This window comes from Filicampus tigris, chromosome 13 (genome assembly GCF_054856515.1).
Source record: "Filicampus tigris isolate MCC_2025a chromosome 13, RoL_Ftig_1.0, whole genome shotgun sequence".
Classification (NCBI taxonomy): Eukaryota; Metazoa; Chordata; class Actinopteri; order Syngnathiformes; family Syngnathidae; genus Filicampus; species Filicampus tigris.
In genome coordinates, this window is record NC_141229.1 from 20,571,423 (window position 1) to 20,598,247 (window position 26,825).

At 41.3% G+C, this 26,825-nt stretch overlaps 3 protein-coding genes across 6 annotated transcripts in view; 1 reads left to right on the top strand and 2 right to left on the bottom strand.

The window, feature by feature from the left end:
• Nucleotides 1-183, bottom strand: part of LOC147137900 (apoptosis-stimulating of p53 protein 1-like) — a 63,668-nt gene extending 63,485 nt beyond the window's left edge. Inside the window, exon 1 of one of the 2 annotated variants that reach the window (XM_086048768.1) lies at nucleotides 20-183. In XM_086048768.1, coding sequence (XP_085904894.1) covers nucleotides 20-28 — 9 coding nt within the window. In that variant the 5' untranslated portion in view covers nucleotides 29-183. The remainder of the gene's footprint in view (nucleotides 1-19) is intronic. The other variant, XM_086048770.1, reaches the window with a different exon arrangement.
• Nucleotides 184-5,022: 4,839 nt separating this feature from the next.
• On the bottom strand, nucleotides 5,023-13,704 carry LOC147137901 (protein tyrosine phosphatase type IVA 2-like). 3 transcript variants are annotated; one of them, XM_086049881.1, is made up of 8 exons: nucleotides 13,645-13,704; nucleotides 12,950-13,086; nucleotides 12,253-12,386; nucleotides 11,821-12,188; nucleotides 11,638-11,730; nucleotides 9,002-9,132; nucleotides 6,978-7,052; nucleotides 5,023-6,845 (listed from the first exon to the last, which is right to left on the bottom strand). In XM_086049881.1, the coding sequence occupies exons 4-8, from the start codon at nucleotides 11,914-11,916 to the stop codon at nucleotides 6,734-6,736; spliced, it is 507 nt and encodes a 168-aa protein (XP_085906007.1). In that variant the 5' UTR covers nucleotides 11,917-12,188; nucleotides 12,253-12,386; nucleotides 12,950-13,086; nucleotides 13,645-13,704; the 3' UTR covers nucleotides 5,023-6,733. The 3 variants fall into 3 exon arrangements, with proteins under 3 accessions (XP_085906007.1, XP_085906006.1, XP_085906005.1); XM_086049880.1 differs by having other exon boundaries at nucleotides 13,519-13,654; XM_086049879.1 differs by lacking the exon at nucleotides 13,645-13,704 and adding an exon at nucleotides 13,392-13,634.
• Nucleotides 13,705-14,823: 1,119 nt separating this feature from the next.
• gjb9a (gap junction protein beta 9a) lies at nucleotides 14,824-26,710 on the top strand. Its single transcript, XM_086049562.1, has 4 exons — nucleotides 14,824-15,165; nucleotides 21,575-21,791; nucleotides 23,008-23,309; nucleotides 23,434-26,710. The coding sequence occupies exons 2-4, from the start codon at nucleotides 21,621-21,623 to the stop codon at nucleotides 23,774-23,776; spliced, it is 816 nt and encodes a 271-aa protein (XP_085905688.1). The 5' UTR covers nucleotides 14,824-15,165; nucleotides 21,575-21,620; the 3' UTR covers nucleotides 23,777-26,710.
• Nucleotides 26,711-26,825: the final 115 nt, after the last annotated feature.

Consider the following 26,825-nt stretch of genomic DNA (forward strand, 5'->3'; position numbering starts at 1 on the left):
CATCATGAGAAAAACTCACCGGCAACATTCCTGCTGTTCACAACGCTCCTCTTGCCCCGTTTGAAAAAGAACGTTCTCCTCCTCCTCGCTGCTTCTTCCAAGTATTTCTCCCCATACAGTCCCAGACTTCTTTCTCCAAGTGCAGCAGACATCTAGATGCAGCCCAAAACTACTGCTCCCTCTTTCCTGTCAACCCCTCCCCCTCCCTCCTTTCCTTCCTTTCTCCCTCTCTGTTACGCTAGATCGTTCCACCCAGGGAATCCTCACATGGTTTGCAAAAAACAACAGTTGAAGAAAATGACAGCATTTTATTCTTTCCTCATCGGTTGGCGCCTTCAAGTATGTTCTCAGTTCGAAGTGGGTCACCGTCCCGTATCCGTCACATCTCTCTCTCTCCTCCTCCCAACCAAATGATACTTTATGCCTAATTCGTTAAAAATGATAACACTGAACATGCAAATAAAAAAGGCATAATAATCTTCGGACGTGTACTTTCATTTATAGGGCACCCCCCTGCTGGCGGATTATGGATTACTGTTTTGTGCACGTCATCATATCTCACAACAACGCGATTGCGAGGTTATCCATCCATTATTAAGCAAAAGTCTTCAATGTCCGTTACAATTGGCTACATTGAACGCGTTTTATTTCCGTGCTCAGTTTTACTGTCTATCCAAGTCCCAATAAAACAGGGCTTGGATGATAAAATATTCCAAATGCAAAACATAGTTGATGAATCAGTGAGTGTGTATGAGATGCTTGTCTCCCTCTACTGTCCACAGGACCCAACAACACCAATGCTGCATGGGGATCTTGTACGTCTCATTTCGGGATTTTAGGGAAATCTCGACAGAAACTATTTTACAAGTGCTCCTTCATTTGTCTTGAAAACGTGATGTTCACTAGTAAGCAAAGTTTTGGGCTTCATCTTTCTACTTGCATCCACTGCCGCTCTTTAGTCGGGTCAGTCGCTAAATTCAATCAACCTTGAACCAGCCATTGATTCCATGTGATGCCACTGTGCTATTGCTGTACTGTACAGTTTGTACACAACTATACAAAAAGCTCTGAGCCGGAGGCAATCAGTCATTCTCTCTCACTCTCTCTCTCTCTCTCTCTCTCTCTCTCTCTCTCTCTCTCTCTCTCTCTCTCTCTCTCTCTCCCGCACACATTTTTGGATGTGGTCATTGTCGGCCCGGCAGATATATTTCATTATTGTTTTATTATAAACAATTACTATAAGAGCATCGAGTGGCACCTGGTAGAGTTTTTTAGGGCAATCAATCGATCGATCAATCTATGCATGGATGGAGACAGATCGAAACCTCTATTCCAATGAATGTCTGTCAATCTGGGTAGGCCTGCGCTCCGCCCTTGCAATAGGAGCTCACAATAATGGCTGTAATTAGTCAGTCTCATCATAACTTGAGGTAGATGCACTTTAACAACAGTCACACTCACACAATAGAAACTTGTCAAATCTCAAGTCAACGTATAGAAAATGAAGTGCAGTAACAATTTACTACAGTAACAAAGACAATCCAAACAAAGACAGGCTACTACAACTACTGCAATTCAAATGATTTTCAAATTAAACAGCCACAGCATAAAACGAAAATAAAGCAAGAAGTATATATAAAAAAATAGTCAGGAGATAACAGTACAGTAGGCTACTGCAACTACAATAAATTCAGTTGTAAACAAACGTGTCCACCATAGCAGCACTATGCACTTCCAGAAGCAAGGAAAGCACTGATGAAACATTTAGGTTATGTCCATCATAACTCAAGTCTTTCAGTTTTTTTTATCCATAACAGCAACAGCAGCCACAAAGTTCACAGAAAGCTTGATCTGACTCGTCTTTCACTGGCTTCACCCACGGACAATGAGTTCCCAGACCTTGTTGCAACTGGATTTCATTATCTTTGCAGTCTTCTTACTTTCCTTAGAGTCCTCCATTTTCATTAATTCATCACAAATTACTCGAACGCGTCACTAAAATGCTTGTTTTTGGTAGGCGTATCTTTAAAAACAACTACAGTATTGCCTGCATGTGCGCCCGGCTGTTTGATTGACAGCATACCCCTGCCTCTCACAGTCTCGCACGCAGACAGTCACACCCGCCCGAACACCATATCCCCCCCACACACACACACACACAGCCCGAGACCCGCCCCCATAATAGCCTCCACTGTGTGTTGTCTGCTCTCAGTACACAGCACAGGCGTTTAATAAAAAACAAGATTTTAGACGCACGTTTGAAAATTGGTGCCTGCCGATCAGACATGCGGGACAGCGAGTCAATTTGCGGGACGCATCAAAAATTATTAAAATGCGGGACAGTCCCACGCAAATCGGGACATATGGTCACCCTAATAGACACTTATCATCCACACATAACATAGACACATCATGGACGTCTAACAAACACTTATCATCGACACATAACATACACACAGACACGTATCATGGACGTATAACATAGACACGTATCATCGACACATTTTTGGCACAAATGGAACCCCATTGAACGTATCATCGACACATAACATATTTTTGGCACAAATGGAACCCCATACAGATCTGGCATGAAGTTGGCGCAAGTGGTATTCAGTCTCCACTGGCATACAGCATGTGAATCGAACATGGCCCAGGACCGGCAAAGGAGACACTGACACAGTTGTTGAGTGAAGTATCTGGCCCAGAAATTTTGAACTCTGGACCATATAGCCCATCTTCTCCCACCGTTAAATGCAGTTTAATTTTTTTTCTACACACAGTATTATTCTACATCACAGCCGTAAGAATTGTATTACATCATCTCACACATACACACACTATTACGATGTCCTACGTTTGTTACGTTAAAGGTCGACTGACATCCACGTAATAAGTCCAGATAGCAAAATAAATAGCAAAACCCACGTGCACTTGGGCCACATACCTCAATGAGTTACGGTCCTTTTGTGGTCTACATCTGGTTTCCACAATGAAGGCCACATAAGGCCCATATCTCAACCAAACCATATGTTACCTAAGTGTACAAGTATTTATTTTCAAAAAGTTATTTATTCAAAATGCTTTATTGAAGAACACGGTTCAACACATCAAAATAACAGCCAGGGGGAGACAAACAAACAGGAAAAGATTTTATTCCTACAAAAATATTACGCTCTCATAAATACAAAGTGTTGAGTGCTTTCCTATTTGTGGTGTACATTAGTTTTAATATATTGTCTGACTTCATTTTCAAACATGAAAAAAGGTGGTCTTCTGTGGCTTCGGTTGAGGTATTGGTGCAGTCATCTGACTTCGTCGTGGGTTCCCTTCCCACTCGATAGACCACAAATGTGAATGTGACTAATTGTGGTTCTAAAAAAATAATAATAATAAATGTGGGAAGTACAGAAAACTTTATAAACGAATTAAAGAAGAGTGTGGCGGTAGTGTTTAGTCTTAAAAATGTGCTGAGGACACAAGGACAGAAGTTCAAATCGGAAGTGGTGTCAGATCAAGTGTTTACCAAGGAAACATTTTGATTTGTTTTTTAACTGGTGTAAATAAAGCAGAGTCAACCCAAACATTTTTTTCAAGAATGTGTTCCTAGCAGGCCCACTAGTTGAAACACGGCATTCTGATTAATTTTGCGTTTGTGGAATATAAGTTAAGTAGCAAAATGCACTCGTTTTTAGCCATCTCCGGGGGCGGCCATTTTGTCTTCTGTCGACTGAAAATGACATCACAACTGCTCACAACGACCAATCACGGCTGCCCTGTTTTCTAAATCTGAGCCGTGATTGGTCGCTGTGAACAGTTGTGATGTCATTTTCAGTCAACAAAACACAAAATGGCCACCCACGGAGATGACTAAAAACGAGTGCATGTTGTTGCTTGACTTATATTCCACAAACGCAAAATTAATCAGAGTGCCATGTTTCAACTAGTGGGCCTGCTGGGAACATATTTAATATAAGTTCATTTAAAACCATGTTTCAGTGTAACCGCCTGAACCACACATCTGGGGCCAAAGACCAGGAAATCGATGCCAAATCCAAAGATCGCTACATCTGACTCCTGATAGGGTTAGTGGCAGGAAGGAGAGGATGAGAAGAAAAGAGCCCATGGAGACACAGCAATTTGATGGATGGACAAATGCTGTTCAGCATGCTGCATCCCAGTTTTGACTGTGTTCAGTGTTAAAAAAAAAAAAAAGGGCAGTTTTCCGGTTTGTGCAGTGGTTCTCAAGTTCTGAAAATAAAGCTGTACACTGTACAGTAGTTGTTGAGGCCTTCAAAAACAGTCCTGGACTTTTAACGCAGTGGTATAGAACTGTGTGCTCCCAAGCCAGTTGATGGATGTCGAAGTGGGTTTGATGCCAGAGTGGGATCAACGGTGACAATATTATTGTATAATATAAAATAATTAAAAACACATGTATACTATGTGTATTTATATGTATATTATACAGGTACATAAATATAACATTTTACAACTACAGCTGTGCCCACGTTCTGCAGCTTGCTCTCTCATTTTTGGTATTTATTGCTTTCTGCACAAACTGTACTCTTGGGCAGCTCTAGCCAAAAAGTTCTGCGCCTCCGTTTTGTATGTTTCCACTAAACGCATGATAGACAAAAATTTGCATTCTGGGAAACAACATTTTTAAAGAATCTTGTCTTGTAAATAGTAGGTAACCTGCAAAGTTCAGTCTTTGTAAATAGCCTTCCAAGGGTCTTTTCCAAATTTTCTCAACATCTTCAGATGTACAGGTAGCCTAAGGTATCCTCCTATCCCATGCTGACCACAGACAGGTAAGCATGGTTGCTATTTTGAATACGTTCAAATGGTCTGTCAAATATAACAACTTGTATGGGAATATAGTTTTTTGTTTGTTTTTTTAGCCATTTGGTGCGTAATGAGGTGCTGCAGCAGGTGATAACTTTTACTAGCTTACAGTGAGGCTTGCTGCCTTAATTTTCAAAACAATGCAGTGTCTTCCAAGGATTGCGGGAGTGTCATGACTCGTTAGCCAGTAACTCGTTTATTTCCAACAAAACACAGCTATTGTATGGGCATATAGCTGATGGAGGAACAATCACGTCACGAAACTTCTTTTGCTCGCTAGCTCATCTCTTTACAGGTGAAGTTAACCCCAAAAAATAATGGCAATCACTCGTCTAAACATAACATTCTGATTAATATTGCGCTTGTGGATTATGAGTTAAGCGGCAAAGTCCACTTGTTTTTTTTAGCCATCTCTGGGGGCGGCCATTTTGTCACTTCTGTCGACTGAAAATGACATCACAACTACTCGGGGCTCAGATAACGACCAATCAGGACTCACCTGTTTTCTGGAGTTGAGCAGAAACAAACAAAACATAAAACTAATAAAATGTGGACACCGGTAAATACTTTTTAATAGCCCTCTAGATTCAGCAATTTTTCACCCATTGTCCCTTAAAACTTTGCGACCACTGGCAAACTATTGCAATACAAGGTTATTCTACAAAGAAACAGTACAACGAGGACAAACAGTAGGTTTGTACATTTAAATTGTATAATACAGCAACATTCAGACATACAGTACATTTGAAATAGGAAAAGCTTTACTTAAGGTTATCTGTTACATCCTAGACACAACTCAGAGAGTAGAGCTCGGCACTACCCACTAAAGAACAAAATCAAACAAAAAAATCTGAATATTGAAAGAGTAAAGGAAATAAAAAGAGAACATAGGCCTCTAACTTGAGGTGTTCACTAAAAGTTTAGTCTCTAGAAAAAGGAACAACTACGAAATAAAACATGAGACAATTTTAAAGCCTGGTAAACAAGGATAGATGGGCTCTATTTTTTCTCCCAATTTTGTCCCAACCTCGGACTGCAAACATCAGATTATAATGATTACAGTGAATTTCTACTTTTGGCTCACCCAGTTTAACTGTGACCTCAGTTCTCTGAAGCCATTGACTTTTCAAGGGCATTTACAAACATACCCTCTGTGTCAGGCCATCGAGCAATGAACACAGTGAGTAATGATGAGAACGCCACCAGAACCTTTAGTGGAAGAGTCCAACATCGCCATGGCCCATGAAAGCAGGACAGTGAAATTCTAAAGTTGATCGCAATGTGATGGCCGTCATTCTGTCACAAGGCCAGACGAAGAAGCGGCACGTCTACAAAGAAATCCTGCGGCGTTTGCTTTGTTTGATGCGCTAGGACAGCGTGTTGCTAGTTCGCCGTGACACCACAGCTGCTCACAACGTCACAGGCTTCCGACAGTTCCAGGCCGAGGAGAGCCTCGCCACACCGCTCCCTATTGAACTGACTCTGCTCTGACATTTTCTCACTTTCCCGTGCTCAAGGGAGCCAACAAGGGGACCCGTTTTGCAGATAGGATTACATCAAAATGGCTGAGAGAACAGAGCTGTGGAGGAGCCCAGAAGAATCATTTCAGGAGCACATGAAGGCGTTGCAGGGAAGTGCCCGCTAGAGTCCGGAGGGATTACTTTGAAGGGGAGAACTTGAGGTTTGGATATGAAATAGTGGACAGAACACCAAGTTCCAAAGATGAGAGCCAATAACTCTTCTAGCCACTACCAAGCAGAATTGCTGATTGGATAATCTTAATTAGATGTTTAATAGACATTTTCAACTCATTAAGAAATAACATCAAAATATGCTTGAACCACTGATGAAACTACAGCCAAGATTTAGAGGGGAAGCTTGTTGATTCCTACTGGATTGCGCAACTCTGTCCGTTAGCATCTTTGGAGCGCAAGCACAGTTTTGGTTTGTAGTTTTCCAGGTAAAGCAGCTGCTTTGAGTTGAATGCTCCGCGACGCTTCCTGAAAAACAAGATTTAAAAAAAAAAAAAAAAAAAAAAACAGCATAAGGCTTGTGAAACCCATGTTAACAAAGAGCACGGCTTTGTGGCATACAACAAAAAAAAAGGTGGCATTAGGTGCTCATGTACTCACAGTCTTATGAAGTGAACGGCATCTTCATACGCCATCCCACACTCGATCAGAGCAAGGGCCACCAGCACTGGAGCTCTGGAAGCAAAAAGTCAATACATCTACAGTATACACTTGGCAATGTACTTCATGTAGAGGCCTGTCATCAGTCAGTCTACATTCGGGATGCACGATATTGGAAAATCATGCAATATAGATGTTAAATATTACAATATCAATATTACTGCCATATTTATGTAACTAAAGAAATGAAAGATACATTTTTTTCATGTGGAAAAAAATGTAGCAGGCTCAATGTATTCATATCTAATTAAGTTATTTGGTGTGAGTAATTCCCCTAGATACTGTTCTCCTATTGGATGGTGATGTGCATTTAAAGCAGAAGTCAACCCAAACATATTTTTTTCAAGAACACAATATTCATCAGAATGCCCTGTTTCAACTAGTGGGCTTGCATAGAACATATTCTTGAAAAAAATGTTGGCGGTGACTTCTACTTTAAAGTTGCATCTGATTAATCAAAGTCTGATAAAAGCATACAATTCCATATGAATTGATCGCACATCTTTGTGATATGCATATTGCAGGTGCCATTACGGCGATGACGATATTTTTTCGATAAATTGTGCAACTCAAGTCTACACTAGTGGTCCCCAACCTTCTGTCCAATAGGGACGAGTTCATCCTAGTGAAGGGGGATAGGGATGGGTCCCGGGCACTGGATCTAAACTGTATCGCATCATAAAATTATTCGGACCCCGAGTTAATACTTTGTAGGACCACCTTTTGCTGCGATTACAGCCGCAAGTCTTTTGGGATGTCCTATGTGTATCTGTTTTGCCCGTTCTTCCTTGCAAAACAGCTCCAGCTCAGGTAGATTAGATGGAGAGCCTTTCTGAAAAGCAGTTTTACATCTGGACTTTAACTTGTAACATTGTAAGACCTGAATATCTTTACTTATGGAACCATTCCATTGTACATTTTGCTTTATGTTTAGGATCGCTGTCTTGTTGCAAGGTAACCTGTCTTCGTGATCTTTTCAAAGACTTCTGAGACCATCACAGAGCAGGTGCATTTATACTCAGACTAGATTACACAGGTGGAGCCTATTTATCATCATCGGTCATTTGGGTAAACATTGGATCATTCCCAAATCATGAGGGAACTTCTGGAATTGGAAATTGGCTGCACTGACAGTAAAGGGGCCAGCCAACATAATATTGCACGCCCACTTTTACGTTTTTTTTTTTAATTTCCTTTTTTTTTTTTTTTTTTTTTAAATATTGTATAAATTTTGTTCTGATTCATGATTGTGTCCCACTTGGTGTTGATTCTTTACAAAAAAAATAAAAATATTAAAAACCAATTTTATATCTTTATGTCTGAAGGCTGAAATGTAGCAAAAGATGAATGGTCATGATTTGCACAGGGCCCGGAAGAAAGAGAAGAGGCGATCAGATTTCCAATACATATTGGAGGGGAAAAAACATATGCTTGGTTTTAGCAGTGGGGCATGAATGTGGGCACAAGATAGCGAGGAAAAACGCAGCAAACCTGAAGACATCACAGTTCACAACAAAGACATCATGGTTAGTTCACAAAATGTTTGGTGGTGGTTATTTATAATGTAACATTAAACCAAGGGCTATAACAGCTTCATTTTCTCATTTCAAGTCCGAACTTAAAACACATCTCTTTAAAGAAGCCTATTCATTATAACTCTCACCTATTTATGTAATTCCACTCTATTTTTATTTACAGTATTTTAAAAGATCTCTTTCGTCTTTTCCAGTTAGTTTTATTGATCTTATTAATTCATGTTTGTACAGTGACCTCGAGTGACAGAAAGGCACCATGAAATAAACGTATTATTATTATTATAATTATGTTCCAACAATAACGTTAAACAGACCGCAAACTAATACTGGCTAACTCATCAAGCACTGCAGGAGTCTGATAACGATCCTGATCATTTGAATCTAGATCAAGGACTGGAAATTGACACCCGTGATCTCGGGCAAACATACCTTCCCAGTCCAGCAACGCAATGCACAGCCACACAGCTGCCAGGCTCGTCTCGAAACTTGGTCTGCAAGAGACTCAACCAACCTTCAACCACTTGATCGGGAGGGGCAGAGCCATCTTCAAATGGCATATCCTGGAATAAAGATAATGTGGATTTAAGGAAACACCCATATTTACAGTTTAACAAACACATCATGTACTTTGGTTTAAAAAAAAAAAAAGCAATGAAACAGGCTAAAAAAAGATGCAGAAAAACTCGTTATTTTCATGAGGTGGGTCCGCCCACTGGCCGTTTGACCCAGTCCGTGTGTAGGACGTCACTGGCCCAGCGGCGTCGTCTTCAGACTCTGAAAATTATTGACAAGCTGTCGCCAAGTAGAAACGAAATGATTCCGAAGGAAAACCACGACGAGCACACTTTACTGCCAGCAAGTCAGAAACCGTGGCTCGATGACATCATGTCCGCCTACTTCATGATTTCGCCGCCACGCTGGCCCCGCCCGGAAGATTTTCAAAGCATAATGCTAAATCCATGATAATGTGTATCAATTTGAGAAACCATCCATTGGGACATGGATATTTTATTGTTCCATACAGCATACTAAAATTTCTAAAAATCATGTCCCATACACTGCATGTTTTCAGCCTTCTTCAATTTTTGAGGTCCAAATGTGTGTGGATTTTTTTCCTACTTCTTCGGTTATGTTGTTAAGGAATGTTCTGTACTGTTCATCAATAAAAATAAAGTAAAAAAAAAAAAAGTTTTGAAATCAATGAATAATGATTTTAATAATCGTGATTTCAATCTCAATCAAAATAATTGTGATTATTTTTTGCCATCATCGTCCAGCCCTAGTAAAAATTGTTCATTGAACACATAATTCTTTTTAAAATGATCCCAGTGGCCACAACACAGGTATGGGGGCGGTGGGTTGAAGGGGGTCACATACCTACATGAACAATTGGGGTGAAAGGCAATCTCCAAGTGCCCACTTCACAGCATGCCATGCATGATCTCCCTGGCCAACTTTACATCATAGACCTATAAAGGTCTGCTTGCAGTTTCTTGTAAATGCTATACTATTGGGCGGCATGGCTCAGTGGTAGAGTGGTCGTTTCCCAACCCAGAGATTGTGGGTTCGACCCCGGGGCGTTGTGACGTTGTCGAAATATCCTTGAGCCAGATACTGAACCGCCAGTAGTAGAGGTGGGCGATATATATCGTCAGCGATATCATCGCCAATCTTGCTTTCACAATGTATAATTTTACATTATCGAGTATTAAAACTGCCTCGAAAATCCTAACGAGTCAGTCGACGGCCGCAAAGTATGAGGAAATGCTGAAACCCTCAATCGGCAAATCAGGTTGCATTGACGGCAGAGGAGCAGGAAGTGATAATCATTCGACAAATCAGCGGGCAGGACCCGGTCACGTGACTCTGTCCGCCATGCAGCCGCTCTGTTTCAAGTATGGAGGAGTGTCCAGCGAGGAATAATAGCAAGGCGCAAGTCCACGCCGTCCATAGTCTGTAAACAGTTTGAACTTGACAAAACTGACGTCGGTGGGAATAACATTGTTAGATGTGCCAAAACGGTCATGGTGAAGAGCAATTCTGTTGCACCACGAGCCATATGGATTACGAGGAAAACTTGGTGACCGCGCAAGCACGCTAAACAAAAGCTTAAACACACACACACACACACACACTCAGAAGACAGTTGCCGAGTTGAACCAACAAATATAAACGCACGCATGCACACACACACTCAGTATTTTAGCAAGCAAGTCAAACGTGACAGCCTGGATGTAGAGGTAGGGCATTTTGTGCTCACACTTTATCCGCATTCGTCAATTCCTGTTCTTTCCCCGTGCACCGATCGCAAGTTAACATCCAATCAGAGCGACCAAATGTAATGCCTTACAACGGCGATTCAACATGCTCAGCGCCTACCAGACGCTTCCCAATGGGATCCAATGTTACGACGACTACATCAGACGGCGCAATCCAACGTCCCGTCCCGACTGACCTGTCTGACTGGTCTATCTCGGCCTTGAGGAATGCTCTATTTGTGTATAGTACACTATTAAGCAGCGTTTAAATCCTATTATTCATTTATTTGGATTGGAATTTTGGTACATGGGCAAAATTTCTCAAAATAAATATCAAAAATATAAAAATATATATATAAAAAAAAATTATCAAATTTTCAAACTTCACTTGTAATTTCTAGAGGAACTGCAAGTTCTCCAAATGTTCAATAACACTTGGTGAGATGTCAGCTTTCAATGTCTTGCTTTTTCGGTAAGGGGGAAAAACATTTTTCTTTGATCATTAAACCAACATTTTCTTGGTAAAGGGTTTCCTCACTTACATACATAAGTGAGCTGTAGGTTTTTCTTCATTCATGTACGTTCTATAAATTAACTTCTATTTTATTGGTCTTTTGCTTATTTCTGTACATCTCTCTTCTATAGCCATCATACTATAGTGTAGAACATAATTTTTCAACGTGTAGGTCCTACAGAGGAAACACTTCTTGGGTCTGGGTATGAGCTCAAAATAAATAAAAATAAAAATAACTAAATAAAAAATAAAATATTAATGTGGGGAAAATCTGGTCAAAATGTATCACTCACCAGGACCCGAATGCCTTCTTGTTCCACTGGAGCCTTGTCATAAGTAGCAGCACACACTCTTACCAGGGTGTTGGCTCTGTATGTCTTTAGATCCTTCGGATCAACACATTTCAATATGTCACAAAAAACTCTTCAAACAAGTAATATGACAATTGCTATTGTAAAGAAAAAAAAATGCCCTACCTCTATAAACCTTTCAAGTTGTGCGTTAGTGGGATTGTGCGTGATGAGGAACCTTAAACCATCATAAGAGATTTCCACTGATGCAAGTCGATTCATTTTCACACCCACAGAAGTGTGATACTTAATGGAGAATAGCAGAGATTTGAGAAATAAAGGATGGTCAAGAAAATCTTAGAATGAGCGAGACAGGAAACCAGAGCAAATGAAAGAGGATCAATCCAGCCTTCCTTTGAATAATGTCAACCCATCCAGAGAAGTAAATCAAATCAAGCAATGAGGGGAAAAGTGGAGATGACCAGACCAGAAATAAACAAAGCCTCTGCTGCTCCCCAAGATTTCATGTGGTTTAACAGAATGGCATGGAAGACCTGCAAAGATAACACGTTGTTAGTAACATTTATATTACTACTATTGTTTATCACTCAGACGTACCTATGAGTATGTGCGTGTGAATGGCAGTGTTTTTGTCTTTGTGGTATCTGTGGTTCACTTGTCCACAATGAGCAGCAGGTGCTGGGCTTGGCAGAACTCCCTTTCACGCCTTGCAACTGCCATACATGAGCAGCCTGAGGAAAGAGAAAAACAATACGATATGGGAAGGTCGATTTTTTGACTCAATGACCGAGGATGCATCTGTAACAAGGCTCCACACTAACTTTTTTTACTAGGGGGACAGTCATCCCTAACCTGAAATTTTAGAGGTACAAGTAGAAAATTCAAAGTCGACTTGCCAAGTAATTATTAACACCAGTAATTTTCACTGTATTTCAGATAAACGGGCCTCAAGTGGGATCATAAGTTTGACAGCATCAACAAATACTAAACAATAGTAATTAAAAAAGAAAAGAAAAAAACTCTGCTGAATTTGTGGTCGCACAGGTCCAGGGAGATGAGAAATGTACTTGCACTGTCTCAAATTGTAAGAGCAAATGCTACCATTTAGGGGCAGTATGGATGGAGGCCTGATGTAATTACCCTCCACCGGATGTAGAATATTTTTGAGTTGTTCTTTCAACGAGGCTTTAAAAAAAAAAAAAAAGATTCGGGGGGTGGGAGGGGGGTCACATTTCTCATGACAACCAACAATTCAATTATTTGGAATAAAAATGTCAAATCCATAATCACTCACTGTGATGTAAGCTGAGGAGACAGTTCATTGAGCACCCACAGGACAATGTGACGGATGCTGGATGTAGACACACCATTGATGAAGATGCTTTTCGCTTCTGCTCACGTCTCTCAACGGCCTGCTAGCTTGATGCTAAGCTGTTGTGCAATAGAAAACATTGGCTTAGGGTAGTTTACGTGTTATGACAACGACAAATTGAAGTGACCGTTAATCGTCAACGAAATCATTTCAAGAAATAATGATATCTTGTTTCACAGTGCTAAATACCGGACAGCTAAATATTAGCATGTTTTTTTAACGGAATTAGATTACGTTTTCAAAAATCGACGCATCAGTTGCTGACACGTAACATTGAAAAAAAGACAACAGTCGAGGTTTCAGATACACGGTTTAGTTTCAAGATAGAGCCCATAAACTGTATAATATGTCAAATACATATTACCATTAAATGTGTTATTACTGCACTCAAATGAACTTTGCAATACAACGTTATTAAGCGTCTGATGTAACATTACATGTTGACACCCCGTGCAATAACATTGCATGCAACAGAAAACAAGAAAGCTAACGAGTATTTGCAGCTAATTCGGCCCAAATAGGTTCCGGGAAGGCAGGAGACTAACGGCAGGCCACTACAACCAGGTTGATGAACACAATGCAATCAAGCTCGTGATTGTTGTTAAAATAGCACGTACACGTACAACCTTCTCTTTCTTCTTCTTCTCCTTGTTCAATTTATGTAACGGATGGCAAACCAGTGCATTACCGCCACCTACCGGACTGGAGGGTGAACAGTAGAGAGGCAGGAAATGAGTGAAGCAAAGGTTGGATGCAGCAGTAACAACAGAGGTAGCAAAAGTCCTCACACTCTGTCCTTGAATATCCCGAACCCTGTAGTTAAGATTATCAACTTAATGATGTAGGGGGCCACAATTTTTAATCAGCGCTTCCGGGATCACATACGAACACACGCTTCCTAACCAGATGTATAAAAATGCCATTTTAAATGCAGTAAATATATTTCATTAAACCAATACAAGGTTAGGATAATGGGCGGATGGATTCATGCATAAAAGATCGAGCCTCAAGGGTTTGAAGAATCAAAAAATAACCACTGACTGTAATGTTTTTTTTAATCCAGTGCAAAGGGCCCTTGCGCATCAAAATTGCCATTCAAAGACGGCACAAATCTGTGCTCATTGATATTACGTTTATGTTATAAGAGTTAATCCACCCGTTTTTAGCCATCTCTGGGGGCGGCCATTTTGTCACTTCTGTCGACTGAAAATGACATAACAACTACCCAGGGCTCAGGTAACGACCAATCACAGCTCATATGTTTCCTGAAGCTGAGCCATGATTGGTCATTATGCGAGCCCTGAGTATTTGTAATGTCATTTTCAGTTGACAGAAGTGACTAAATGGCCGCCCCCTGAGATGACTAAAAACAGGTGGTTTTTGCTGCTTAACTCATATTCCACAAATGTAATATTAGTCAGAATGTCGTGTTTAAACTAGTGGGCCTACATAGAACATATTCTTGAAATAAAATGTTTGGGTTGACTTCCACTTTAACAGAATTTAGTTGAACAAACTGTATGACTTCCTGGGTAACAACATTTAGAGGTACTGTCGGTATAGGAAGAAAGAGGACATTAGATACATACCACTTGTAAAATGAGAATAGGATAACTATTGTATTATCGTTATAATGTTTGTACATCGATGGGATTTAAAGGATCCCCTGAAACATTTCATTCCAATGAGTTCACTTACTGTCTGGGCAAAAGGGGTGTGGCTCTCTGTAACACACACTACGTTTCCCTAAAAGCACACACTCAGGCACACACACAAATTCATACATGGATAAGTAAAGTTTGGATATTTGGTCCCATTTTCTTTCAAAGCTTACATTCTGACTGTTTATTTCCGATTCCTTCAGATGTTTGTTACATTGCTTAGCGTCTCTCTGACAAGACAGGGCGTGTGTGTGTGTGTAGGTGTTTGTGCGTGTGATGACGTAGAAGCTGCTGAATCTGGTTTGGCAAGATTTCTGGAAAAGGGCGAGCAAGAACACACAATCCCTGAAAGGCGGAAAAGAGCTAAATAGTGTTTAACAACTGTCTCACAGCATAACTTGAGCTGTTGTAAATTGATAATTCCTTGTTTGTTTGGGGGAATTACATTTTAAAGTTTAAGGACAGTTTCAGCACCAGGTAAGTTTAAATCTGTTTTATTGTCATATGTTTCTCTTTCTCAAAAGCTGGTCTAAAAGTTAGTCCAGCAAAAATAATGGCTTGTTTTACACCTAACACTACTTGTTTTACAGGTAAGGTGTGTGTAACCTATGTTACTATTGGTGCTGGGTTTAATTTTTCTTTGGCTGGAGACTTGATCGTTCTACGAGTTATGAACTGAAAAAAGATTGTTATTCACATTGTGATTCATGATGGCATTGTAATGAATAACCATAGCCTATACAGGGATGATGACATGTTTTGTTGATTGTTTCAATTGGGTTTGGCAATGGGGATATGCTCTCGGTTCATGTACGTACATGACGTTCGATGACACCTTGTCAATCAAACACCACTCAAGGTCAATAAGTGGCAGTGGAGATGCCATGGAAAGCCCAAGTTGTTTGCTCAAAATAGAATAGTCATCAATGATCTTTCGAATCTCTTATTTTCTAAAGCTAGTTTCAGTGGGTGAGCCTTGACTAATACAGAAGGAATGCAGGGCTAAGGGGGCGGTTGTACTGTATATTCAATATGGATTTCCCTTTTTGTGAGGCTTGTGATGTTATTCAAACAGTGCGACCTCAATTTACTGATTGCCTCACTTCAGTATAAGAGGTTTGTCAGCAATGCTCCACTTTTGCCACAAAAGATTTGTTTCAAATCTACAAGCTATATGTGTTCCCCTTTGAGGAAAGCCCCCTGGATTCTAATACATTTTCCACTATGTGATGATGTCGGGCCACCTAAAGTTCACTGACGCCGGCCCGATCAGACCAGTACAAATTTGACAAATAAATACGATGAAATCAACATCTTTCTTACTTTTTAAATATCAAGTATTCAATATTTTGAGTTTTACTCCCTTAAATCAGGAGTCTTCAATCCTATTCTTCCAGGGACGTGTCCTGGAATTTTTCCATCACTCCCTGCGGTAACACACCTGATTCAAATGATCAGATAATCAGCAAGGTCTGCAGAAACTGGATAACAACCCTGATCATTTGAATAAGGTGTGTTGCAGCAGGGAGAGATGGAAAACATCCAGGAAATCAGTACTCGAGGAACAGGATTGAAGACCCCTGCCTTCAAGAGCAAGTCTTTTTTATATTTTTGTATTTTCTGTATTTTCATATTCAGAAAACAGGGGAGCAGGTTGTTACATGATCCCTGAGCAACTGTGATGTCATTTTCAGTTGACAGAAAGGGACAAAATGGCCACCCCAAGAGATGGCTAAAAATTAGGGGATTTTGCTTCTTAACTCATCATCATCATCATCATCTTCCCAACCGCTTATCCTATACAGGGTCGCGGGGAGTTGCTGGAGCCTATCCCAGCCGTCAACGGGCGAAGGCAGACTACACCCCGAACTGGTCGCCAGCCAGTCGCAGGGCACACGCAGACACCGCCACTGAGCGGGAATCGATCCCACGCTGCCCGCACACAACTCAGACTTGTGAACCACTACACTATCAATGACCCGCTCCTTAATTCATATTCCACAAACACAATATTAATCAGAATGCTGTGTTTAGTAGAGGTGCACAGAACGCATTATTGTAAAGAAATTTTGGGGGTTGGGGTTTTTGGGAGTTTGGGTTTTTGCCCTTTCAATTAATCACTCATCATTGACATTTTTTTTGACAGTATAAAGACACTAAACAAAACTAAAAGCTTAAAAGCATGTTATATCATGAATATACAGAGCCAGTGTCAGTTCTGGTAAGGCCACTTCAACATGACTAATAGTGGCTCGACTGGATCACCACCCAAAAAGGCTTAATATAGGACCCCGCACCTTCTGGAATTCTCCACACCTCCATTGTCAACGCCATCTCAATGTCATAAACGTCTTCAAAACAGGTCCCCTTGCGCTCTTGAAAGAGGAAAATAGAACACAAGGAGCAGTATGTCAAAAGGGAGGTTGCTGTAGCTAGATGATGTTCTTTTTGGCCAGGAATTGCCAGATGCTCAGGGCATTGTGAACATGTGCGTTGTCATGGTGGCAGCCACAAACGAGCTGTCCTGCCACAACTCTCGCTTCTTCTTGTGCACTGAAACTAAGCAAACACAACTTGATCTCTTTGTAGAAATGCTGGTGGATCGTGGTGATCGAAGGCGGAAAAGACATAGTTTGTAGTTTGGATTTGACATGTTTCTTAAACATGTCATAACTTGAGAGACTCAAACTCAGTGAGTCCACAAATGTAATTTACATTTTTTTTGTGTGTGTGATAATGCCTCCACTGAAGCAAGGGGGTCATTGTATTTCTTGTTTATGTATTTCCATCCCTCGTCGGAGACAGCCAATCGGCGTCGAGAACGTAATCTCAAGACACACGCAGGCACGCACGAACAAGCACGCCGCCAAACAAGGAAAAAATATCACACAAAAACAACAAACACACACACCCCGATTAAATATGCACACGGAACTCGGTGGCGGTTAGGCGATGCCAACTCCATTCCTCACCAATCAACGCGGCTCCTCTCGTTCCCTTTAAATATCGCACATGGATACTCTGTGGAAAAGGATGCAGCAATCCATGCATGACCAGAGCAATGTCATTGCTCTTAGATGGTGTGGCAACAGACAACGTAAGTGGGTAGTACCCTCCAAAATAGGATGTAACGATAACCACTGGCAACTTAAATATGTCCGCAGACCTTGTCTGTCTGCGTATCCCTATTCAGGCCCCCCCCACACCACCACCACTCCAACTACATGCGGGCCAGTGGGATGATTTAATGATTATTATAACAATAATAATAGTAACAATAAGAATAACACAGTCGATGAATTGGTTTCTACAATTGTTCAGAGGATTTAATACAAGCTGTTCTCATATTTAAAGGGGAAGTCAACGCAAACATTTTTTTCAAGAATATGTTCTATGCAAGCCCACTAGTTGAAACAGGGCATTCTGATAAATGTTTTCCTTTGTGGAATAAGTGTTAATCCACTCGTTTTTAGCCGTCAGGCTCAGAGTCAGAAAACAGTTCAGCCATGATTGGTCGTTGTGAGCAGTTGCGATGTCATTTTCAGTCGACAGAAAACAAAATGGCCGCCCCCAGAGATGGCTAAAAACGAGTGCATTTTGCTGCTTAAGTTATATTTCACAAACGCAAAATTATTCATAATACCGTGTTTCAACCAGTAGGCCTGCTGGTAACATCCATCCATTATCAATACCGCTTATCCTCACAAGGGTCGCGGGGCGTGCTGGAGCCTATCCCAGCTGTCTTCGGGTAGTAGGCGGGGGACACCCTCAATTGGTTGCCAGCCAACCGCAGGGCACACAAAGACAAATATCCGCACTCACAATCACACCTAGGGGCAATTTAGACAGTCCAATCAACTTACCATGCATGTTTTTGGAATGTGGGAGGAAACCGGAGTACCCGCAGAAAACCCACGCAGGCACGGGGAGAACATGCAAACTCCACACAGGGAGGCCGGAGCCGGGATTGAACCCACGACCTCTGAACTGTGAAGCGGACGTGCTAACCAGTCGACCACCGTGCCGCCCTGCTGGTAACATATTCTTGAAAAAAATATGTTTGGGTTGACTTCCGCTTTAAGAATGAAATACGATGACATCCGCACACGTTTGCGAGGCTCAGAATCTTTCTGCCTGTGCCCCAATCAAATTTACCAAAACGCCCAGAACGCCTCTATTTGTCTATGGTCCGAGCAAGTGCAACATTTGTCGACTTTCTGCCAACAAATTGTCATTTCGCCAGTTTTATCTTCACGCCAGAGAGCCTTGCACCTGCACAAAAATCAGGCTACTCCAGCATTTCTGTATTCGCCGTCCATGACAATTGAGCCCTCTGTGTTAGCAAGTTATGAACATATTGAATGATGTCTTTTTATGGAAAAAATGGCGAGGGGTTGTGGGTTCGATCCCGGCCCCGGCCTCCCTGTGTGGAGTTTGCATGTTCTCCCCGTGCCAGCGTGGGTTTTCTCCGGGTACTCCGGTTTCCTCCCACATTCCAAAAACATGTATCGTGAGTTGATTGGACTCTCTAAATTGCCCCTAGGTGTGATTGTGAGTGCGGATGTTTGTCTCTGTGTGCCCTGTGATTGGCTGGCAACCAATTCAGGGTGTCCCCCGCCTACTGCCCGAAGACAGCTGGGATAGGCTCCAACACGCCCCGCGACCCTTGTGAGGAGAAGCGGTATAGATAATGGATGGATGGAAAATGGCAAGGCACACAAATCCTTCCGAAACTTTAAAAAAAAAAAAGCTATGTAATAGGGGTGGGTGATATGGCAAAAATATCATATCACGATTTTTAAAAAATAAATTCACAATCACGATTTTATCATGATTCCTTTTTTACATCGTTTTTTTTAAGACTAATTTGCACATTTCTGACCATTTTCCGCCTGTTAAACATATCATGTCATGTCATCTTCCAAACCGTTTATCCTATACGGGGTCGCGGGGAGGTGCTGGAGCCTATCCCAGCCGTCAACGGGCGAAGGCAGACTACACCCGGAACTGGTCGCCAGCCAGTCGCAGGGCCCTGTTAAACATATAAAACATATTTAAAATGTATATAAAACTCTAAAAGAAAAAAAAATGCCATTTTAAGCCAGCTAAGCTTTCTGAACAGGTTTTAATTTGAATAGTGACAATTTTTATCAAAATGTGCAGTGAATGTAAACATAACGTAAACATAAAAACACAGCGGGTCTAGTACTTTGAAGAGTCTTTTAAAGCCCTCGTTTTCCACTGTTTTAATGGGAATCATGTCTTCAGCAAGGTAAGAAGTCACTGCCTCAGTTACTTCTTGACACTGCTTGCTTGTTTTTTTATATGGAGTGCCCTTGTTAAATGACTATGTTACCGTGGGTTGTGTTAGCTTGGAGCGAGTGGCTGCCTTTGGCTACCATGTGTCTGAACTCCGTTTGCTTTGGCTGTCGGCGTAGTTTTTTGGGTGCCGTCTCTGTCTCCGCAAGTTATTAAACAGGTTTGTCGTGTTGCCATCTGACGTCCAAACCGAGTCCCTGCAAACTTTGCAAATAACTGGTTTCTCCTCCGAGGAAAAGCCAAACCAAATCACTGTGGATGTGGACTTTCATTTCGGGACCAACTCTGCTTCATGGTGTCTTTCCGCTATAGAATCCAGCTATGCAAACAAACATGGAGGTGGGGAGTGTCATGTATGGTGCATTGTGCGTGCTGTAATTGGTTGGTCGGGTACGCGTCAGCGGCTTTGCGCCGCCATAGAGCTAAACTCTATAGAATGTAGGCGGTACGGTGGTGGACTGGTTAGCACGTCCGCCTCACAGTTCAGAGGTCGTGGGGCCTCCCTGTGTGGAGTTTGCATGTTCACCCCGTGCCTGCGTGGGTTTTCTCCGGGTACGCCGGTTTCCTCCCACAGTCCAAAAGCATGCATGGTAAGTTGATTGGACTGTCTAAATTGCCCCTAGGTGTGATTGTGAGTGCGGATGTTTGTCTTTGTGTGCCCTGCGGTTGGCTGGCAACCAATTGAGGGTGTCCCCCACCTACTGCCCGAAGACAGCTGGGATAGGCTCCAGCACGCCCCGCGACCCTTGTGAGGATAAGCGGTATTGATAATGGATGGATGGATGTATTGAATGTGCCATGTAGACGATCAAACGATCTTCCGGCTTTATGAGATCGTCAACATGATCGTCAACTGAAATTTGTTTGGAGCACTATTACAGTAGACGCAACAAGTCTATACACATACCTGTTCAAATGCCAGGCTTTGTTTGACACACTTCGACTACTTGTAGAACATCTTAATTTTGTTTGTGGTAAATCGGAGGCACTTTAAGTAGTGGCAGGTGTGCTCTGTCTTCCATTTAAATGCGAATGGTTAATTTTGAGCACAGCTACATTCCCAGATATAAGAGGGTGGGCATACTTGTGCAACACCATAATTCCTGTTGTGTAATTTTACATCCCCCTTCGAGAACAAAACCTTTACCGATTGAGTTGTACAGGTTGTGCGTCACAGTCATGGTGGAAAAAGTTTTGAAATAATTTATTTTGGTCTCATTGTTTGTATCACAAACACCTGGCGTTTGACCAAGGGTGTGTGTATACTTTTTCTATCCACAGTATGTGTGGCCCCGTAAATCGGTTGTCTGTTTTTGAGAAACAAGGCCCCCAAAGCCATTCATTCTAAACATTTACTTGCCATCTGATTTTTGAGGCGGTATGAAGGACTTCATGCAAGTCTGTGCCTGCTGGGCTTGTGTGTTGCACTCTGACGTTACACTGAGCAAGGAGTGGCGAATCATTACTGATGACGGTGTAACATGATTATTGTCATGCGCTGGGTTGCCAGGCAGTCAATAATGATCTGTCTGCTCCTAACAATGTTTTTTCTTGTTTTCTCCTACAGGAGGAGCACGTTTTTTATATAACCTAGACAAGTTCAGGCTGCAGGGATGAACTGGTCGGGACTTGAAAGCCTGTTGAGCGGAGTGAATAAGTACTCCACTGCGTTTGGAAGGATTTGGCTGTCCATGGTGTTTGTCTTCCGTGTGCTAGTATTTGTGGTGGCAGCACAGAGAGTTTGGGGCGATGACAGCAAAGACTTTGTGTGCAATACACGGCAGGTAAGATCGGGCAGAAATGTACTGTACTACATTTCCTCACTTTATTGACTTATCTTTCATTTAAAAAATCGAATAAAACAGTCTTGTACTATACATACATACAGTATTACTTAACACATTTACACAAACTAAAATGTTTGCCATGACTGACTTCAACGCAAAGCACTTTTTTTAGCCAGCAAACTAGTTCAGACTGAATTAACATACGTCTACCAGACTGTATAAGTCAATGATAGTGTAGTGGTACACACGCCTGAGTTGTGTGCGGGCAGAGTGGGATCGGTTCCCGCTCAGTGACGGTGTCTGTGTGTGCCCTGCGACTGGCTGGTGACCAGTTCGGGGTGTGGTCTGCCTTTCGCCCATTGTCAGCTGGGATAGGCTCCAGCACCTCCCCGCGACCCTGTACAGGATGAGCGGTTTGGAAGATGACACACATGACACCAGACTGTATGTTGGTTCCAAATAGGACACTCCACAATGAACCTACTGTACCTACGCTAACCTGCTGTGGTAGACGCTACAACACAGCTTCACTGATACTAGTGCTAAGTTCACTGAATTCTACGCAGTAAACAGAATTCTAACACAGAGAAAATTGATTGTGTAGAAATGTGGTAAATAATGATACAAGGAGACTCTCCACACACAAAACTAAAACCTTTACATAAAGAAACAAGCTACTGCAGTAGTAGAATATAAATTCAGCAGCAAAATCCACCCGTTTTTAGCCATTTTAGGGGGCGGCCATTTTGTCCCTTTCTGTCACCTGAAAATGACATCACAACTGCTCAGGGCTCAGGTAACAACCAATCACTACTCACCGGTTTTCTGAAGCTGAACTATGATTGGTCGTTAGCTGAACCCTGAGCAACTGTGATGTCATTTTCAGCCAACAGCAAGTGACAAAATGGCCACCCCCTGAGATGTCCAAAAACGGGTATATTTCACTGCTTAACCCATATTCCACAAATGCAATATTAATTTAGAACGGCGTGTTTTGACTAGTGGGGCTGCATAGAACATAATATTGTAAAGAAAAATGTTGGGTTGGATGTCTATGACTCAGCACAATTTATTGATTTGAATGACCACCCCTATACTGCCATCAAACAGATTATTTGTGGAGGTGTGGTGGGGTTGTTTTTGGAAATGCAAGTTACATTTGTAATTGTGATTGTTTCATCAAATTCATTGACTTCTCATGCTTGTTTTCCAGCCGGGCTGCACCAACGTCTGCTACGACCACATCTTCCCCATCTCGCACATCCGTCTGTGGGCGCTGCAGCTGATTTTTGTCACCTGTCCATCGCTAATGGTGATGGCGCATGTTAAATTCCGGGAAGATAAGGACAAGAAGTATGTGGCGTCACACGAAGGCTCTCACCTGTACGCCAACCCTGGCAAGAAGAGAGGAGGGCTGTGGTGGACCTATCTAGTCAGTTTGGTCTTCAAAGCTGGATTCGACATCGCATTCCTATACATTCTGTATCGGATTTACCATGGATATGACCTGCCGAAGTAATATGATAATTCCTTTTCATATAATACAATCTTTTGATTTGTATCAACAGTCTGTTTAACATCGGAGGAATACTGTAGCTATCTTTTCTGTATAATCAATCCTATCTCCATTATTTCTCAGGTTATCCAAGTGTTCCCTGGAGCCGTGCCCAAACACCGTGGACTGCTTCATTAGCCGGCCGACTGAGAAAAAGATCTTCATGTTATTTATGGTCATCTCCAGTGCACTGTGCATCTTCATGTGCATTTGTGAGATGATCTACCTGATTGGCAAGCGCTTCGTCAAAAGATTCAAGGTCCGACATGAGAACGAGAGGATAATGTTTGCTGATCAGCATGAGCTCACCAAGATGGCCCCACCCAGGTCGCTGTACCGGAAGACTGATCCGACACTGGCTGAGAGCCAGCTAAGTTTAAATAAGAGAGAGAAGACCAGAGACATTGGTGCGACTACAACGCTTTAGGCCTTCCACTCGAGATGGATTCATTCTCTGACAAAAAGAAAAAAATCTCTCAACACCATCAAATGATTGGGATAAGTTGACTGACTGAAAATATGCTCTTTTTTGTATGCTGTAAGACATTGCTAAGGAAGAGGAGAAACAGAAATGCTTGGTTTGGATATCACATTTATAACTCTTCATCTTTAAGGAGAAACACCCTGCAACAGACTTCTACTGGCCAAATACAGAGCACCATTGGAACTACAGTCTGTGCCAGGGGCGGATCCATGGGTGGGCCTGCCCACCCAATGAGAGTCATGAAAAAATATAGATTTTTACATTTTTAGTAAATTGTGAAATTATGTGTGTTTTTTATTTCATTGAATTATAGAATGGCATAATTGTGGTTGTCTAAGGAAGATCTGAACTTCATATTATTCGGTTTGTCATTTTATTTGAATATACGATGCGTCGGGATAGGAGGATTGTGCGAAGTGAGAGAAATATTCAGGCCCACCCTGATTTTTCCAGGCCCACCCATTAGCCAAGTTCTGGCTCCGCCCATGGTCTGTGCATGCCAACATTTGTCTTTTTCCTCTGATAAATTACACATAGTACTTTGGCTGAAGATGGAGGACCTTTGTGCTGCCATTACGGGTGCTTACCAGGCTGGGATTTGGAAGATCCTCTCTTCTTAGGAGAGAAAATATATGGTTATTTAATTGTAACGTAGAGTATAATATGTTGCCTTAAAACTGGCATGACCATTTGTGATCCGTTTCTGTTTAACGTACTGTCAGAAATTGAGCATTACATTACATTATCTTTCTTGGAAAACGAGGGGAAAAGCCACTGTAGATGAGTTTCATAGTTGTCCAGAAGTATTTGAACAGTTACAGGATTTTCATGATTTTGCCATTATAAAGCACCAAAATGGTGGTGAAATTAAATCAAACAATCAACATATAATTGAAGTGTAGGATTTGAAGGGGAGGTCAACCCACAAATTTTCATTTGACATCACAATTGCTCAGGGCTCTGGTAATGACCAGTCACGACTCACCTATTTTCTGAGGCTGAGCCACGATTGGTTGTTACCTGAGCCACGAGTAACTGTGATGTCCTTTTTATTCGACAGAAATGGCAAAATGGCCACCCCCTGAGATGGACAAAAATGGGTAGATTTTACTGCTTAACTCCCACAAAACGCGATATTAATCAGAATGCCATGTTTAGACTAGGGTGGGCAACATAGAACATAATATTGTAAAGAAAATATTTGTGTTGACTCCCCTTTAAGCATTCATTTAAGATATTCCAAATAAACATTTGCAGTGATATTTTTGTGTGTAAAGATATATCCACATATGACAAATCATAGTTATGTTTATAACTGACAGTTGTAGTCATCGATCATAAAAAACTGTGTCCTTGTACAAATATGTCTGGACCTCGAGTAATAAACTTTGTTTACATAAAATGTATAATTTATATACGATATATTCGGAAAGTACTGTTCAGATCCAACTCAAAAGGCCAGTGGTCTCTCAGGTCATGGTAATGATGTCGATTTTGTTGCTAATACTCAGCAACATTTCACTGAATGTTGGCACTGCCCTGAACGATCTATAACATTACCTGCAGTTTTTTTTCAATTCCCTCCGGAACAACAACAACAACAAAAAAACATTTGCCAAAATGTGCCTTACTGAAAGACACTGAATTTTCAGTGCATTTTAGCACGTTGTGTAAATATGTACACCAGAGGGCGCTGTACCTCTATAAAAGACATTCCAAGAAGGCGTGCTCATCAAAAGGTTTTCGAGATGACGCCTATGTATTCTGTCCTTGATGCTGTTTAAAGACTCTGAGGTCAAGTGTGATGTTTAGTGTAGGAAATAATGTGTGTGTGTGTGAGGGGAGAGGGGTGGAGGGCGACTCAATGTCCTTTATTTCAAGGCGTGCCCTTGAATTGCAGCCCCAGCAGGAGGAGAAGACACCATGTGGAAGTGCCATATAACACGAACACTTCTTTCTGGCTTGCAAGCGTAAACACAGAACACAAAAGGTGGACATGGGGGAGCTCATCCAGGTCCGGAATGAGGGATTTGAGTCATAGCTGTAAAACAAAAACATGGAATGGTCTTATAGTTGTTTTTAATACTTTTCATTTTTAATCAACTATGTGTAAATACTGAGACATTGTTTGTAGGGACGGTTACTTTATATCTGGACTGAGAAAAATAATATGGTAGCTTACCCACAGTATGTTAGCCAACAAATGTTTTCTTTGATTATGTCGAAATCTGTTCAGAAATGACAATGCTGTTGTTACAACATTTTAATTGTAATCACATAGTTTTTGGCACACACTTGAGCGAATGTTTGAGACACTTGGTTGATCTCTGTGTTATACCGTAGATCATATTCGGATGGAGTAAAATAAGGCATATTTTTTCGCTCATTTCCAGCATGCAGACAAAGACAATACTGTACAAGAAAAATCTGAAATAATTGTCAAAATCCAATGCAAGTTTATTACACGTGATCATATTATTGGATAATGGATAGATGAATGTTAAACTAAGAGGTAGTTCTTGGAACTAAACGAACCGACAGACTTTCAGGTATTTACTTTACTGTTTGTTTCCTGTTAGACATAGGCCCGTGTGTTTATAAATAGATTTTGGAATGCTGTAGCCACCTCATCTGTACAAACTGATCATTCTTATGTGCTGCTACGTGTTTTATGTAGTGCATATTTTGTGCTTATTTATCTGACCTGCATATGACTTGCATCCAAATCCAAGATTTAGTGATACTGGCACAGTAATACTGTAGTCATTTGTGATTACTTTTACAGCTCCACTGAGAAAAATAATATTGAATGCAGGGATGTGTGCGTGTTTGTTTTGACATTTTTATTTTTGTAATTAAAAATATGTGACAAAACAACTGTAAGAAAGTCATGTGTTTCTACACCTATTGAAAAAAAGTAAATGAACATCGAATCAGCTCTACAAAAATCGCCTTTTTCATTGCTTTTAAATTGCCGGTTTTAAAGCATGGT